We start from the raw sequence: 17103 nt of genomic DNA on the forward strand, positions 1-17103 counted from the left end.
TTTCTGCTTCAAACAATTCCCCATTTACACTGTTACATAACATTGAGCAGCACTCCGTGTGCGATAGGCAGGTCATTGCTGGACATCCATTTTAAACACAGCAGTGCGTACATGTCACATTTTTTTTTTTTTTTTTTTAGATTCTGCAAGTAAATGATATGATATTTCTCTTTCTATGTCTGACCACACTCAGTATGACAGTCTATAGGTCCATCCATGTTGTTGCAAATGGAATCATTTTACTCTTTATAACAGCTGAATAATAAACTGGGGAAAATTCTGAAAGAGATGGGAATACCAGACCACCTGACCTGCCTCTTGAGAAACCTCTATGCAGGTCAAGAAGCAACAGTTAGAACTGGTCATGGAACAACAGAGTGGTTCCAAACAGGAAAGGAGTACGTCAAGACTGTATATTGTCACCCTGCTTATTTAACTTATATGCAGAGTACATCATGAGAAATGCAGGCTGGAGGAAGCACAAGCTGGAATCAAGATTGCCGGGAGAAATATCAATAACTTCAGGTATGCAGATGACACCATGCTTATGGCAGAAAGTGAATAAGAACTCAAGAATCTTCCCAACCCAGGGATTGAACCCAGGTCTCCCACACTTCAGGGAGATTCTTAACCAGTTGAGCCACAACAGTAGCCAAAGAATATTGAAGTGGGTAGCCTATCAGCCTATCCCTTCTCCAGGAGTCTTCCTGACCCAGGAATGGAACTGAGGTCTCCTGCATTGCAGGCGGATTCTTTACCAACTGAACTATTAGGGAAGCCCAAATAGAAAATACAAGCTAAAAGGGAAAACATTTGAAAGTTGCATATATCAAATAAGAAATATATGGAAAGATTATGCAAATAACTCTCAAAGTCAACAGGAAGAAAAGAAGCAATCTAACATCAAATGTATGAGTTTTTTTCTTCATTGGTTTTCAACATTGTGCTAGATTCTACGGTATAATAAAGTGAATTAGCTACAGGTATACATATGTCCCCTCCCTCCGACCCCTGACACCGCATCATCTAGGTCACCGCAGAGCAATGAGTTAGCTCCCTGTGCTTTAAAGCAGGTTCCCACTAGCTCTCTGGCCATCATCAAAAAATCTACAAACACGAAACGCTAGAGAGGGTATAGAGAAAAAGGAACAACTCTTGCACTGTTGGTGGGAACTTAAATTGATACAGCCACTGTGCAGACCAGTATGGAGGTTCCTTAGGAAACTAATATAGAACTGCCATTGACCCGAGAATGCCACTACTGGGCATATACCCTGAGAAAACCATATTCAAAAAGACACATGCACCCCATGCTCATTGCAGCATTATTTACAATAGCCAGGACATGGAAGTAATCTAAATGTCCACTAAATGAACAAAACTCTTAAATAGATGTTTTACTAAAGCGGACAGCAGAAGTCAAATAATCACATAAAGGATAGTCACTGCCATTAGTCATTATCAAAATGCAAATAAAAGCAGAACTGAGATCATGCTGCGCATGCATTTCAATTGTTAGACTTAAAACAAATTACAAAATAATGTAATTCAAAATTGGTGTGTACATATATAACACTTGAATAGCTTTCAGTGCATGAGCATCAGATTTCTAAACTATGTCTTATTAATCTTCACAAGAGTATAAATCTATTCCTACTCCCTATAGTTAAATCTAATATCTTTCTCCATTGTATTTTGTGAGTTTGTGTCTGTGAGTTTGTAGGGCGTGGTACAGAAAATACTGTTCTATTACCTGATGCTCTCTGTACTGAGAGTTGCCACAATTAACTTGAGGGCATCCTTGGCTGGGGAGACAATATAGTAACTTCTTGGAGTTATAGTTTGTGACAAGTGAGGGCAGCCGAGAGAAACGGGAGTCTGGGCTGGGCACACGGCAGCACAGCTAGAAGTGTTTGCATCCTCTCTCCCAGTTCAGTGTGAAATTGTGACTAATGCTGATATGAGGTGTCATGCCTGGAAATTCCGGATTCTGTTTCCAGTTTGCACATCTAAAAAGGAATGAGTGAGCATTCCTTTGTATCCACCTGTCGTCCGGGAGGCACTGAGGACTGCCTGACTCATGTGGACCTAGAGATGGAAGATCCGTATTGAAGATGACACAGCTGCCCCCACGGTCCTGGATTTCTTAGCGCAGAACACTTAGTGAGAGAAAAGCAAAATCCCTGTAACGCAGTGTACATTTGCATCTTTTTAGACCATCTTTATTTTATAAAAATAATATATCAATCATCATAAATCATTGCTTTACAATGCTTATATTTCTTAATAATTGCAAAATACAGGAGGAGAGATGGAGAATTTAGAGAACGCGTGGTATAGACAGGTATGGTTTTGCTTGTTGTACCAAACTTCCTGAGTGGCATGCAGAAAGGTTTAGTTCAATTAGAAAGTAACCTGGGGAAGAAGCTGATCCCAAGAGTAAGAATAATTCCTATTTAAAGAGCACTATTTGTTATGAAGATAGCAGATATTTTAGAGGGTGGTAAAGGCTGGTATCAAATACTTGGTGTCAAAAATTACCTAACTACCAAAACACACACACACACACACACACACACACACACACACACAAAACGTTCACAGTTTCTATCAGCTTTTAACTCAATAGCTCAATTAATAAAGGCAAGCGTTGTATTTAACTTCAATCTAAACAGGTAAGCATGACTGATTTTTGTCCAATGTCAAATTTAGTTTTAAATGTACCTATTTATATGTAACATCAGGCAAAAAACACTCATTTCAGAAAATTTAGCAAGGAAACTTTTGTTGTTATTCTTGTTTAATTTCAAAACCCTGATTCAGATAGCCTTTTTAATTTTCTGATGCACATTATTATATTATCAAATAAAAAATTACAAAAGTACTTTATAATATAGTGGGCCACTATACCAAAGTTTACCAACCTCTGCATCGCTATCATAATCATTTAAATGCTAACCTTTATTAAGTGATTGCTATATGCTAAGTATGTATTTAAGAAGTTTGCATGTATTAAACCTGTGATATCTCATTAAAATTAATTGTATATAACTAAGGAATAAGATAGTAAATGAACTTTATTAAAAGGATTTTGCATCCTATTAACATAAAATACTGTTTGTTAAAAATAACTTCTATGGTAACTGAATCTGACAATATGGAAGAGATTTTGGTATGTTTTCATTTTAATCTTTAGAAACTTCAAATAAGGAATTCAGTTCAGTTCAGTTCAGTTGCTCAGTTGTGACTGACTCTTTGTGAACCCATGGACTGTAGCACGCAAGGAATTAGACTTCTGGAGTCACCAATTTTAGACTTTTACTTCCTATCTTCAATTTGATTTTACAAACCTGCTTTCAATAGCACCACATACATTTTAACGATAGATGATGTACTTGCTTATTACAATCCTCACACAGTGGAAAGACCAGAAAAGCAAACATGAGTTATTTGGATAAAAACAAAAGTGACTATGTAAGCTGGATAATTTAGTGGCTCTTCTTTCTGAGTGTCACAGTAGTACTATCTAAAGGTTTCTGGAAGTTGGAAACCAACATTGCAAGATTTGAGAAGAAAAATTTTGATGAGATTGAGTTTATAAAACTAACTGTAACTTGGGTAGGATTTGAATAACTTTAATATTTCTTAATTTAAATATGATTTTACATTGATAATTCCACCTAAGATTCATAAAATCTTGCTCCATTTGACAAAGAAAAGCAAAGTTAAGAATAAAAAAGTTTTCAGTAAATTAAGAACATTGTATTTTTGATTGCAAGTTCTGTTTTTTTACTTCTTTTGGCTGTTTTTTGAACCTGAGTTTCAGTGTGATTTGCAAATGTACTACACTGTGTGAAAGAGTGAAAGTGGTAGTTGCTCAGTTATGTCCGATTCTTTGTGACCCCAAGGACCGTAACCACCAGGCTACTCTGTTTATGGAATTCTCCAGGCAAGAACACTGGAGTGGGTAGCCATTCCCTTCTCCAGGAAATCTTCCTGACCTAGGGATATTCAAATGTACTATCCTACTTGAACAGAAAGGAATAATTTAGATAGAAGTCCAAAAAATGAGAGAAGACCTTTTATCAAAAGAAGATACAATTAAATTAACAAACAAACAAACAAACGAAAACAGCTGACAGTAGATTCTGAAGGCAGAGGTTAACTCATCAAATGTAGGGCATGGTGCATACTGGACTGAAAAGACTGAGGGCTCATTCAACAAGCAGTTTTAATCAGTATCCAAGTATTACACTCTACATTGAACTCAACGGGTGAATAAACATGGATAAAGGTGTCAGGATAAGCTGGTGAAAAAAAAATAGGCACTGTTTCATAGTCTTATACATAAAATCATATCTTAATAATGTCACCTATCAGACCCCCGTTTCTGATCATTTTAAAGACTCAGTTAAAGCATTTTTATATTTCTTAAAATCACATTTTCATTGGGAAAATTCTATAATAATGAGTTAAGTTTAAATACCTTTTGATCCTTAGTGTATATTGTATGTAAGATATAAATATATATGAGTAGCCTGAAATATTGCAGATGATAAGACAGACTCCTATTTAGCTTTCCTTTTCCTGCTGCTGCAGCCGCTAAGTCGCGTCAATCGCGTCCGGTTCTGTGCGACCCCAGAGACGCGGCCCACCAGGCTCCCCCGTCCCTGGGGAAAAGGAATTCCTCGGGATGCTCGAGTTTTGGATGGACTGCTCCTTCTGCCCCACATGTGTGTCTACACTTCTGTAGCTGAAATGTTGACCCTCGTCCTCACTTAAAACTGTTAGAATATGGATACAGGTTTGTCTCTTAGCAGTGGCTTTGTCTTTGTGAACTTTCAAATTAGTTAAGACATATCGTGAAAGTTATGTGTGATATACTGAAAACAATGATGCAATTTGTAACTTCTACAAGAGTGGGTGAAAAGAGTATAATTTCTAGATATACACACTCTACAGAAGGTACCCTTGAACTGTACTGGTCTAAAAAGATTGATGATTCTTTCAACAAGCAATTTTAATCAGTATACAAGTACACAGTCTACACTGAATTAAATAAGTAAATAAAACAGGAGGGTACAGGAGCTTGTTCTGAATTTGGGGTACAAATCCTCACTTACATCTTGGGACTATTGTAAAGAAACAATCAAGTTGATTCATTTTAATTTTCAATAAATTAAGAAATTGCTTTTGTGAGAAAATATATGATATACTCCGTAGAAAGATATATAGAATATCACAAGAAGCTTAAGATCTAGCTATAGCAAAGGACAAGTACTTAACAAAGATGGGCAACCTCAACTCAACATATTCACATTCACATAAACAAACATACACAAAAATGCAAAAAAAAAAAAAAAACACAAGTATTAATGAATTAAATGGGGCCAGCAGAACAACAGCAATTATCAAGGATGTGAGCAATTTAGGAAGATCTCAGAGATGAATTGTGGCTGATGGTTCTTTCATGCAGTAAGTATGTGAGAGGTGAGCATTCTAGTTAGAACCCCTAGCTGGAACATAAGTGCCAGATGTACCTACTTCTTATCTCTTGGGTGTTCCTGGACAGAAAGATCAGCTTAATGATTCTTTTCTCCAAGTTGGAAAATCTGAATTAAAAATTATGACTACTGGAACTTCCCTGGTGGTCCAGTGGTTAAGGCTCCCTGATTCCACTGCAAGGGTCCAGATTTGATCCCTAGTCTGGAAACTAGGATCCTACATGCCATGTGGCCAAACTAAAATAAATACACGAATAAAAAGAGAAATTAGATATTAAAAAAAAATCTATGACTGTTGCTTTCATAGATGTTACATTGAAGTACACTCTTTTAAATGATAAATAGTATCCCATAATACTCAATGGTCAGCTCATTAATTTCATTTTATAGTAAAAGAGCTAAATATGTGTAATGTCAAAGACAAACAAGATTTAGAAATACCACTGGAAGATCATTTTAAAAATTAACTATCTTTACCCCCAAAACAATTTTAAGTGGCTTACAAAATATTTACAGGAATAATATTAATTTTGAATTGATAATAATGGAAAACAGAATAGAGAGGTGAAAATAGCATGTCTGTTGAAAACATGAAATCATTGCTACAACTCAACATATTTTTCAATTTGAATTTTTAAATGCTCAGATGAATAGCAAAATTGCAATCACGCATCTTCAGAATCAAAGCAACAAAATAATATAGGGTAGAGAAAACAGAAACTGAAGTTTTTTCTTTCAGATAGGTTTAATGATAAATAAAGGTAGGGAGGCGGGAGGGGGGATCGGGTTGGGGAACACATGTAAATCCGTGGCTGATTCATGTCAATGTGTGGCAAAAACCACTACAATATTGTTAAGTAATTAGCCTCTAACTAATAAAAATAAATGAAAAAAAAAAAGGTATACTTCTCTGTACTTCTAGAGCACCTGGCATTATAAGTTTGGTTTTTATAGGGAAATGTAAAGTAAGAAGACATATAATCTAGTTTATACACAAAAAGCAAGAGTCAATAAAAATGAAATGACAGTGCCTCTGATTGAATCATTCCCGCAGATGAAATATGAAGAGATGGAAGCAAACGACAACATGTCCACAGTGATCCAATTTGCACTACTGGGGTTTTCTGATCTTCCAAACCTACAAGTGTTATTATTTGGGGTGTTCACCATCACTTACACCATTATTTTAATTGGAAATGGCCTCTTAATAATAATAACTTGGATTGACCCAGCTCTGCAGAAACCCATGTATTTTTTCCTGGCAAATTTTTCCTCCTTGGAAATCTGTTACACGTCCGTCACTCTCCCTAGGATTCTGGTGAACCTTTGGACTCAGGACAGGAGCATTTCTGTGCTGGCCTGTGCTGCCCAAATGTGCTTCTTCCTTGTACTGGCAGCTACCGAGTGCTTCCTCCTGGCAGTGATGGCCTATTACCGCCCTGTGGCCATCTGTGACCCTCTGCACTATCCCCTGGTCATGACCCCAAAGGTGTGCCTCCAGCTGGCTGTGGGCTCCTGGGTCAGTGGAATCCCAGTGCAGATAGGGCAAATGTGCCAGGTTTCTTCTTTGCATTTCTGTCACTCGAACCAGATTAGCCACTTCTTCTGTGACGTGCCCCCCATTCTGAAGCTGGCCTGCGGAGAAACTTCTGTGCAAGAGCTGGCAGTCTATGCAGTAGCTCTGTTGTTTGTTGGCGTACCTTTCATGTTGAACCTTGCTTCTTACAGTAAAATCATCTGCACCATTCTGAGGCTGCCAACAGCCAGAGGGCGAGCCAAAGCCTTCTCCACGTGTTCTTCTCACCTGTTGGCTGTGCTTTTATTCTCTGGATCTGCTACCATTGCCTACTTAAGGCCCAAATCCAGACACTCTGCAGGGACTGACAGACTGCTCTCTCTCTTCTACACCATAGTGACTCCTATGTTCAATCCCATGATATACAGCCTTCAGAACAAGGATGTGATTGCAGCACTGAGAAAATCATTACTGAAAAAAGTAGTGTGATGAGTTTATTTTAAAATGCTTTAAATACTGGCCACAGGGTTATCAGAGAAAATTTTTAAAAATCTATACATTTCCCAGTTTAGAAGTTAACCATTTCTTTTTATACTGTATTTTTCAATTCAGTTCAGTTCAGTCGCACAGTCATGTCCAACTCTTTGCGACCCCATGGACTGCAGCATGCCAGGCCTCCCTGTCCATCACCAAGTCCCAGAGTTTACTCAAACTCATGTCCATTGAGTCCGTGGTGCCATCCAACCATCTCATCCTCTGTCGTCCCCTTCTCCTGCCTTCAATCTTTCCTAGCATCAGGGTCTTTTCCGATGAGTCAGTTCTTTGCATCAGGTGGCCAAAGTATTGGAGTTTCAGCTTCAGCATTAGTCCTTCCAATGAATATTCAGGACTGATTTCCTTTAGGAAGGACTGGTTGGATTTCCTTGCAGTCCAAGAGACTCTCAAGAGTCTTCTCCAGCACCAGACAGATCAGTCATGATTATTCCTATATCCCTCCCCCACACCATCCCTCCAGGTCATCACCTGAGACTGGGCTTCCTGCGCTACACAGCAACTTCCCACCATCTCACTCCTGATTGTGTGAATATGTTGATGCTACTGTTCCATTCACCTCACTCTCTCCCGCCGCCACTGTGTAAGTCCATTCCCTACATCTGTGTCTCCATTCCTTTCCTGCAAAGGTTCATCAGTATCATTTTTTTTTTAAGATTACATATATATGTATTACTTACTAAAGAAGGTTTTACAAAATCGTGGAACACTGGTGTCCCAGAAGTTCGATCACTGGTTTTCAATCTTCTCTATCAAACGTAAAGCAAGTCATTTAGCTATTATTTTTTCCTTTCATTCTTTTAAAGAACAAAATTAAAATGAGTATGAAGCTTATTTAAAAGCACATGGCCAGCTACACCATCCCACCAGAAGTATTGCTATGTGAAATTTTTTAAAAAACTGTGTTTTATTGCACAGGCTTGAATGCAATTCTAAAGGAGAAAATACACATTCATGCTTCACAGTGTTTGGTGGTGGTAGATGCACCTCTTTAGTGACTTTTCAGCTGGTGCAGAAGCTCTTTTGTGGTAGGAAATGTTGTTCAGAAGTGCAAGTTTTAATATTTTAATGTGTGTGTTATGATTGAGCACTTTGATGTTTAAAGAGTGCTTTCCTCTGCTATGTATGTACTCAGCACAGCTTCATCTGATGTATGAACTTCTGTGAATATAATCAGCTGTGACTACAGACACATCTCATTAGTACTTTGCAAGAATTTCATATAATAATGGTGTCAAAGGGAGAGTACTAAAAGAGGTCTTATTTTAAAGAAAAGAATTGCATGCTTCTGTAGGTGTGGATTTCATAATTAAGAGCATTTTTTTGCACAAATATCTACTATTTTAAAAAATGTTTTATTTTGTCATCCAGTTTGTTGCTACTTCTATATGATTTTAACATTAAAAAACATTGTTGAACATGCAGACTTTGCAGATTTTATTTGGAATTTGGCTTACAAAGAATATGACCATGTCATCATTATTTGAAATAATGGTAAAATCAGAGTAGGGAAAACTATTCCACAGCTTATGATTCACTTCAGTTCAGTTCAGTTGCTCAGTCATGTCTGACTCTTTGAGACCCCATAGACTGCAGCATGCCAGGCCTCCCTGTCCATCACCAACTCCCAGAGTTTACCCAAACTTGTGTCCATCGAGTCTGTGATGCCATCCAACCATCTCGTCTTCTGTTGTCCCCTTCTCCTCCTGTCTTCAATCTTTCCCAGCATCAGGGTCTTCTCCAATGAGTCAGTTCTTCATATCAGGTGGCCAAAGTATTGGAGTTTCAGCTTCAGCATCAGTCCTTCCAATGAACACCCAGGACTGATCTCCTTTAGGATGGACTGGTTGGATCTCCTTGCGGTCCAAGGGACTCTCAAGTCTTCTCCAACATCACAGTTCAAAAGCATCAATTCTTTAGTGCTCAGCTTTCTTTATGGTCCAATTCTGACATCCATACCTGACCACTGGAAAAACCATATCTTTGACTAGACAGAGCTTTGTCAGCAAAGTAGTGTCTCTGTTTTTTAATATGCTGTCTAGGTTGGTCATAACTTTTCTTCCAAGGAGCAAGTGTCTTTTAATTTCATCACTAACTTTCCTTCTTTCCATAGCACATCCCTCTTGCACATCACTGATGACTGATGGAAAATATCTGCAATGTCAGTTGTTACTTCTCATCTTTCATTTCTAATTTTATTGACTTGAGTCTTCTCTTTGCTTTTCTCGGTGAGTCTGACTGAATGTTCATCAACTTCATATTCTCAAAGACCCGGCTTTTAGTTTCACTGACATTTGCTATTATTTTTTTTTATATTTTTCATTTATTTATGCTCTGATCTTTATGTTTTGGTTCCTCTTATTAACTTTGGGTTTTGTTTATTCTTTCTCTAGTTGCTTTAGGTGTAATGTAAGGTTGTTGATTTGTGATTTTTCCCATTTCCTGGAGTAAGATTGCACTGTCATAAGCTTCCTTCTTAGAACTCCTTTTACTGAGCACCTTAGGTTTTGGTGCTCGTGTTTTTGTTGTCATTTGTCTCGGGTATTTTTTTCTTTCTTCTTTGTTTTCTTCAGTGATATTGGCTGTTTAGTCACATATAGTTTAGCTTCCATATGTTTGTGCTTTCTACAGCTTTATCTTGTAATGGATTTCTCATATTGTCATTGGAAACACATGCTTGTTATTATTTCAATTTTTAAAAGTTTACCAAGTCTTAGTTTGTGATCCATGATATGATTTATTGTGGGAAATGTTTCATGTTTACTTGAGATGAATGTGTATTCTGCTTCTTTCAGATGGAATGTCCTACAAATATCAAATCTATTTGGTCTATTGTGTCATTTAAGAATAGGTTTACTGATTAATTTTCTGCCTGGGTGACCCGTCCATTGGTGTAATTTGAGTGCTACAGTTCCCCACTATTATTGTGTTACTGCTAATTTCCCCTTTTATGGATATTAGCATTTGCCTTATATATTGAAGTGTTCCTGTTTTGGGTGCATATATATTTACAATTGTTATGTCTTCTTCATGGTTTCATCCCGTGGTCATTGTATAGTGTCTTTCCTTGTCACTTTTAACATTCTTTATTTTAAAGTCTATCTTATCTGATATGAGTATTGCTTTTCCAGCCTTCTTTTGATTTTCATTTGCATGGAATATCTTCTTACATTCCCTCATTTTCAGTCTGTGTGTGTCTCTAGGTCTGAAGTGGGTTTCTTTGTGTATATCTTCTTGATGAGACTTAATTTGTTGAAATTCTTTGTTCAATTTTTATTAGATTGTTTGTTTTCTTACTGTCTGTGTGGACTCTTCATATACTTTGGCTATATGTTCTTTGTCAGATATATATATAGTTTTCAAACATTTTTCCTCAATCTTTGAATATGCATGTATTTATATATATATTTAAAAGCTTGCTTCTCTGATTTATTTTTCCACACTGCTCCACTTATCTCTTGCTACATAAACTGCATTTCAAAACTAGATAACTTGAGAATGACCACTGACCATGTGTGCTCAGTCATGTCTCTCTGTGACCCCGTGGATGGTAGCCTGCCAGGCTCCTCTGCCCAAATTTCCCAGGCAAGAATACTGGGGTGGGTTGCCATTTTCTACTCCAGGGACTCTTCCGGACCCAGGGATCAAACTCACATCTTCTGTTAGGCTGTCAGATTCTTTTCTACTGAGCCACCTGGGAAACCCTTGAATATACATGCATTTAAATATCTTCTAAAGCTTGTTTCTCTGATTTATTTTTGCACACTGTTCTAGTTGTCTCTTCCTACCTAAACTGTATTTCAAAACTAAATTGCTTAAGAGAATGACCACTGACTCTTTATTTTGTTCTTTCTAGTGTTTACTGAGGTTGCATGAAATATTCAGTGGAAAGATTGACTAGGTTTCAAGTTCTTTAATTATTGACACTTGATGAGAATGTCTAGAAAGATGAACCCAAATTCTCCCCTTTCAGTTCATGTAATCTCAGAATGTGCCACACTGTTTAATCAGATGGCTAGTTGTAATAGTAATTCACGGCTTTCACATATTGTCTTCTTCAAGACAAGACCCAGAGTGACTTAGAATATTTCTGCTAATGTTGTTTATCAAAACAGATGAAGTATGTCAAAAATTCAAAGAAATATAAATATGCAATATAGATGAACCTTGAAAATATTTCAATGAAGACAAGAAGGCTGATGAAAAGAATAACAAAGAAAAAGAAAAGAAAAACAAGCAAGCAAACAAACAAACAAAAAAGCATGTTGCATAATTCTGTTTAAAAGGAGGCCAAGAATTGGACAGCAAAGAATCAGAAAGTAAATTAGCAGTTGCCAGGGAGGAAGGAATGGAAAGTGACAGCTAATAAATATGGATTTCTTATTGTAATGATGAAAATGTTGTGGCAGTAATTACTGGTGATAACCTAAGAACCTTAAAAATAAAGTAAAAACAAAGAACTGTATACATTAGAAGGGTGAATTCTGTGATGTACACATTGCATTTCAGTAAAAAAGAAAACATGAACCAAGTGTGGTAATATCCTTAAATGAAATGTGAAGAGAGTCTAAAACACTATGAACAAATCTAACAAAATGGAAATAATGGAGGGAGGATCTTTTTGAGTTTCAGTAGGTTTACTCTTTACCTAAAGAAGGATGAAACCATTTCAGGGTAACTGTGAAGCACATCATACAAAAAAAAAAAAAAAAAATTTGCAGTTTTCTTTTTACCAAAGATCAATTTGATGACATTAGTGAAGCATGAAAATTCAGCCTGTGCTACGTGGCTTCTGAATTCTCAGGAGAAAATACAGAAGTAGAAATATAATTAATGAAATGTTTGCACCAGATCAAAGCAGGGGGCTGTAGCCAGGGATTTGAGTCCCAGTGCACCTGGTAAAATAAGAGGCCATCTGCTTTTCGTTCAGCTAGCTAAGACCTGGCCGTCTCAGGCAGGTTTCCAGTTCCTAACTTAAAGAATATAGAAGAGAATACTTAACATTTTGAGGAAAAAAAGAATTGTAAATGAACCATATTGTGCCTGCCCCTCTTCATTAAAATCTGAAATCAATGACTAGACATATTTCGATCTCAGAATAACAAGAATCTGAACTGGTTAATACCCATAATGCAACTGTTTATTTTATTTTGCTGTTTCTTCACAGGAATAATTTTCTAAGTATAAAAAGACACTTACAGAAAAGACATTCCATCTTTTGACATTTTGTAGATGCCAAAAAGTGTTACACATACAAGTATCATTTTCTTGATCATTTTCTCCAAAAGTTTACACAAGAACAAAGAAGAATGGACGCAGGGAATTGCTCCTCCTTGACTGAATTCATTTTCTTGGGAATTACGGATAACACTGAGGACAAAGTGATCCTATTTACAATGTTTCTCCTTGTTTATCTCATTACTCTTCTGGCAAATCTCGGAATGATAACCCTGATTAGGATGGATCCCCAGCTGCACACACCCATGTACTTCTTCCTCAGCCACCTTTCCTTCTGTGATCTCAGCATTTCCACAGCAGTTGGACCCAAGATGCTGGTGGACGTATTTGCTAAGAACAGATCAATTCCCTTCTATGGCTGTGCCCTGCAATTACTGGTGCTCTATACCTTTATAGATTGTGAGTGTCTCCTGCTGGCAGTGATGGCCTATGACCGGTACAAGGCCGTCAGCAGCCCCTTGCTCTATGCGGTCAGCATGTCCAGCAGGCTGTGCTCCCTGCTCATGGTGGGGGTTTACCTGGTGAGTATAGCAGAGACTTTGATACACATGACATTAACCTTCCGCTTATGTTTCTGTGGGTCAAATGAGATTAATCACTTTTTTTGTGATGTTGCTCCTCTTCTATTGCTATCTTGCTCAGATACGCAGGTCAATGAGTTACTGATATTTACTGCTTTTGGCTTCATTGAACTGAGTACAATTTCAGGAGTTCTTGTCTCTTATTGTTATATTATCTTATCAGTCTTGAAGATCCACTCTGCCAAAGGGGGAATCAAAGCTTTCTCTACCTGCATCTCTCACCTAACTTCTGTGGCAATTTTCCAGGGAACAATGCTCTTCATGTATTTCAGGTCAAGTTCTTCCTACTCTCTAGATGAAGACAAAATGATCTCTTTGTTTTACACGCTTGTGATTCCCATGTTAAACCCTCTGATTTACAGCCTAAGGAATAAGGATGTGAAACAAACCCTGAAAAAATTGAAGAATAAGTGGTTTTAAAAATTAATATTCTGTGTATGTGCACACATACACATCCACACATATATGGTGATTGGTGATTTATTAAAATTAAATGGTAGGTTACATGAGAAACGTAATTTCTGTTTGAAGGATATTGCTATTTCCCCCACCTGTCATGCTTCTTTATATTTCCTGAATTTGTATATGGCATCAGTTTCTGGGAAAAACCTTTCTGACTTTTTCAATATATTAATTTTGTTCAGTTTTTATTCAAGCACTTTTTAAATTACACTAGGATATATAGTGCATTTTGTTAATTGATCTTTGAGCTTTTCAGTTCTTTATGTACTACAATGCATCTTGTAGTTTAAATACAACTAAATATAAGCTAGTATTAATAATGTATAAACTAAATAGTCAAGTAATTCATAATAAGCCTGAAATTCATCATGAGATAATGCATAGTGGTCTATTATTCAAAAGTAAAAATATCTAAAACCAGTCTAAAGAAAAGGCATCTTTGGATATTCAGTCAAATCAGAAAAGGATTCAATTTGGGAGATGAAAAAATAGCAGGCAGAGGATCTGACAGTTACTCAGATCTTGAAGTGTATGAATCCATGCCTGTTAGAAGAAGTCATATTGGCTACGACATGAAAGAACCATGAGGAGCATATGCTAAGTGAAAGAATTCATACAGAGGAAGACAAGTACTGTACAGGTCTCACAAACATGTAGAATCCAACTGGTCAACCACACAGACTAGAGAATATATTGGATGTTGCTACGGGCTGAACAGTGGGAGCAATGGGTGATGCTGATCAAAGTTTACTAACTTTCTGTTACTCAATGAATAAGTTCTGGGGGTCTAATGTGCACTGTGACTCTAGTTAAAATTGTGTATTGTAAGACTGAAATTTGCTGAGAGAGTAGTTCTTAAAGGTTTTCATGGTATGCACACTCAAAATGATAGCTATGTAAATTGATGAATGTGTTAACTAACTTTATTGTAGTAATTATTTCACAATGTACACATATATTAAATCTTCATGCCCTATATAATAAGCATGTTGTCAATTTGATCTGAATACAGTTTTTAAAAAAAAGAGTAAAAGAAGTTAAGGGACAGTGGACAGAATCATAGTAAAGTACATAATTGTGCTTCATTATCAGCTGTAGATTCTTCTGTGACTCTCTGCACACCAATTTCCTTCCCATTTTCCTTACTGTTAGCTCTGGTTAAATACACCTCTTTGACTCTTTGTTGTTCACAAAAAACCACCTATTTAAAAGATTACTTTATATCACCCTGTTTATCAGAGTTCTTTGCTTTTGAGCATTGCATTATATAAACAAAGCACTACATGTTGTCTGGAAGATCAAATAAACAAATATATAGTAAACTAAAAATAGAAGACAACACATTTTTACTGCTAATTCTGTGTCAGTAGTGCAAAATTAAATGAGGGTTTGATAAGTAACTTACAAATGTATATCAGAATATTGTTAACATATTGAACACATATACACATGTTTGTTTGGAAGGTCCATAAAATGAACACATATACACATGTTTGTTTGGAAGGTCCATAAAATGGCTTTGGACATGAAGATAATATACTATAAGTTCAGTTCAGTTCAGTCGCTCAGTCATGTCAAACTCTTTGCAACCCAATGAATCGCAGCATGCTAGGCCTCCCTGTCCATCACCAACTCCCCAAGTTTACTCAAACTCATGTCCATCGAGTTGGTGATGCAATCCAGCCATCTCATCCTCTGCCACCCCCTTCTTCTCCTGCCCCTAATCCCTCTGAGCATCAGGGTCTTTTCCAATGAGTCAGTTCTTCACATGAGGTGGCCCAAGTATTGGAGTTTCAGCTTCAACATCAGTTCTTCCAATGACTATTCAGGACTGATTTCCTTTAGGATGGACTGGTTGGAACTCCTTGCAGTCCAAGAGACTCTCAAGAGTCTTCTCCAATGCCACAGTTCAAAAGCATCCTTTCTTCATGGTCCAACTCTCACATCCATACATGACCACTGGAAAAACCATAGCCTTGACTAGATGGACCTTTGTTGGCAAATAAATGTCTCTGCTTTTTAATATGCTATCTAGGTTGGTCATAACTTTCCTTCCAAGGAGTAAACATCATTTAATTTCATGGTTGCAATCACCATCTGCAGTGATTTTGGAGCCCCCCCAAAATAAAATCTGACACTGTTTCCACTGTTTCCCCATCTATTCCCATGAGTGATAAGACATGCCTATTAATTTCACTAGAAAGAACAAGCTCTAAGTTCTTGCTAGTTGACTATTTCATCTGCTTTTGATCTGGTTCCTGAGGGCTAAAGCACTAAACTAGCTTGTTAAGAAAGCTAGGATGTGACCATGTATCTGAAAGAGACATATTATCCATTGCAATTAGAAGATTAAAAGCCTCTGATGGTCTTCAATTTTCTTGCTGCCATTGTAAAATGTTCTTATGTGACAATATTTCAGAATGGAAAAATAAAGCCTACATAATTCCTCTGTTGTTCAGGGTGGTATTTGTAAAGCACTATGCCATGTTAAGAAAAATTATCATAGTGAAAAAATTAGGATAATTCTTGCATAACATAAAAGACTTAAATATGTGTGCTCCTGGCATACTTTATCAATTCACTCAGACTTCTTTTGACTTGTTGCTTATGAGCAGCAAAATGGCAACAAATAAAATCAGAAATATAGTTAAAATAGGGTGTCAGTGGACTACCATTAATTCAGAGATTAATAAACATGGATCTAATTAATCCATCTTCATATATATGATCAGTTTTATGTCAGCATCTAAAGACTAATTCAACATGAATACTAGTCCATTTCATTGTATCTAGTGAGGAATATGTAAATAGAAGAAAATTTTAAGCCCATTAAATGGAATTCCAAAAATAGAACTGATTGATTCAGTGAATTGTAGGCTTCCTATTCTCAAATTGAAGAAATTAATGAGAAATTATGGAAATTTTCTTTTTTTAGATAATTTCTAACTTAGGATTTTGGGCAACACGATTCTTCTTTCTTGACAGTAATCTGTGAAAAAAGAGGGAACAATAAATCAAAAACTTTATTCTAGCCTGTCAATTTCAGTACTCTTCATTCTTTACCACTTTCATGTCTTCACATCACGTTACCCTCATGCACACACCAATGACTCATGGAAAATACCATTGTGCAGGTGCAATTTGTCAATGACATATGGAATGTTTTAATATTACAGTCAAATTCCTATATCTTGCCCTCTTTCTCCATTCTTGCCACTGAAATACATTAGCATAAACATGGCAATCACCA

The 17103-nt window shown here is 36.8% G+C and overlaps 2 protein-coding genes across 2 annotated transcripts; both read left to right on the forward strand.

Annotated features, from left to right (window-relative positions):
- The first annotated feature begins 6549 nt into the window (after window positions 1–6549).
- Window positions 6550–7509, forward strand: LOC110122687 (olfactory receptor 10AG1-like). Its single transcript, XM_020870226.2, has one exon. The coding sequence runs from the start codon at window positions 6559–6561 to the stop codon at window positions 7507–7509; it is 951 nt and encodes a 316-aa protein (XP_020725885.2). The 5' UTR covers window positions 6550–6558.
- A 5366-nt stretch (window positions 7510–12875) lies between these two features.
- On the forward strand, window positions 12876–13811 carry LOC110125867 (olfactory receptor 5W2-like). The gene has a single exon (XM_020874055.2). The coding sequence runs from the start codon at window positions 12882–12884 to the stop codon at window positions 13809–13811; it is 930 nt and encodes a 309-aa protein (XP_020729714.2). The 5' UTR covers window positions 12876–12881.
- Window positions 13812–17103: the final 3292 nt, after the last annotated feature.

Source organism: Odocoileus virginianus, chromosome 10 (genome assembly GCF_023699985.2).
Source record: "Odocoileus virginianus isolate 20LAN1187 ecotype Illinois chromosome 10, Ovbor_1.2, whole genome shotgun sequence".
NCBI classification, from domain to species: domain Eukaryota; kingdom Metazoa; phylum Chordata; class Mammalia; order Artiodactyla; family Cervidae; genus Odocoileus; species Odocoileus virginianus.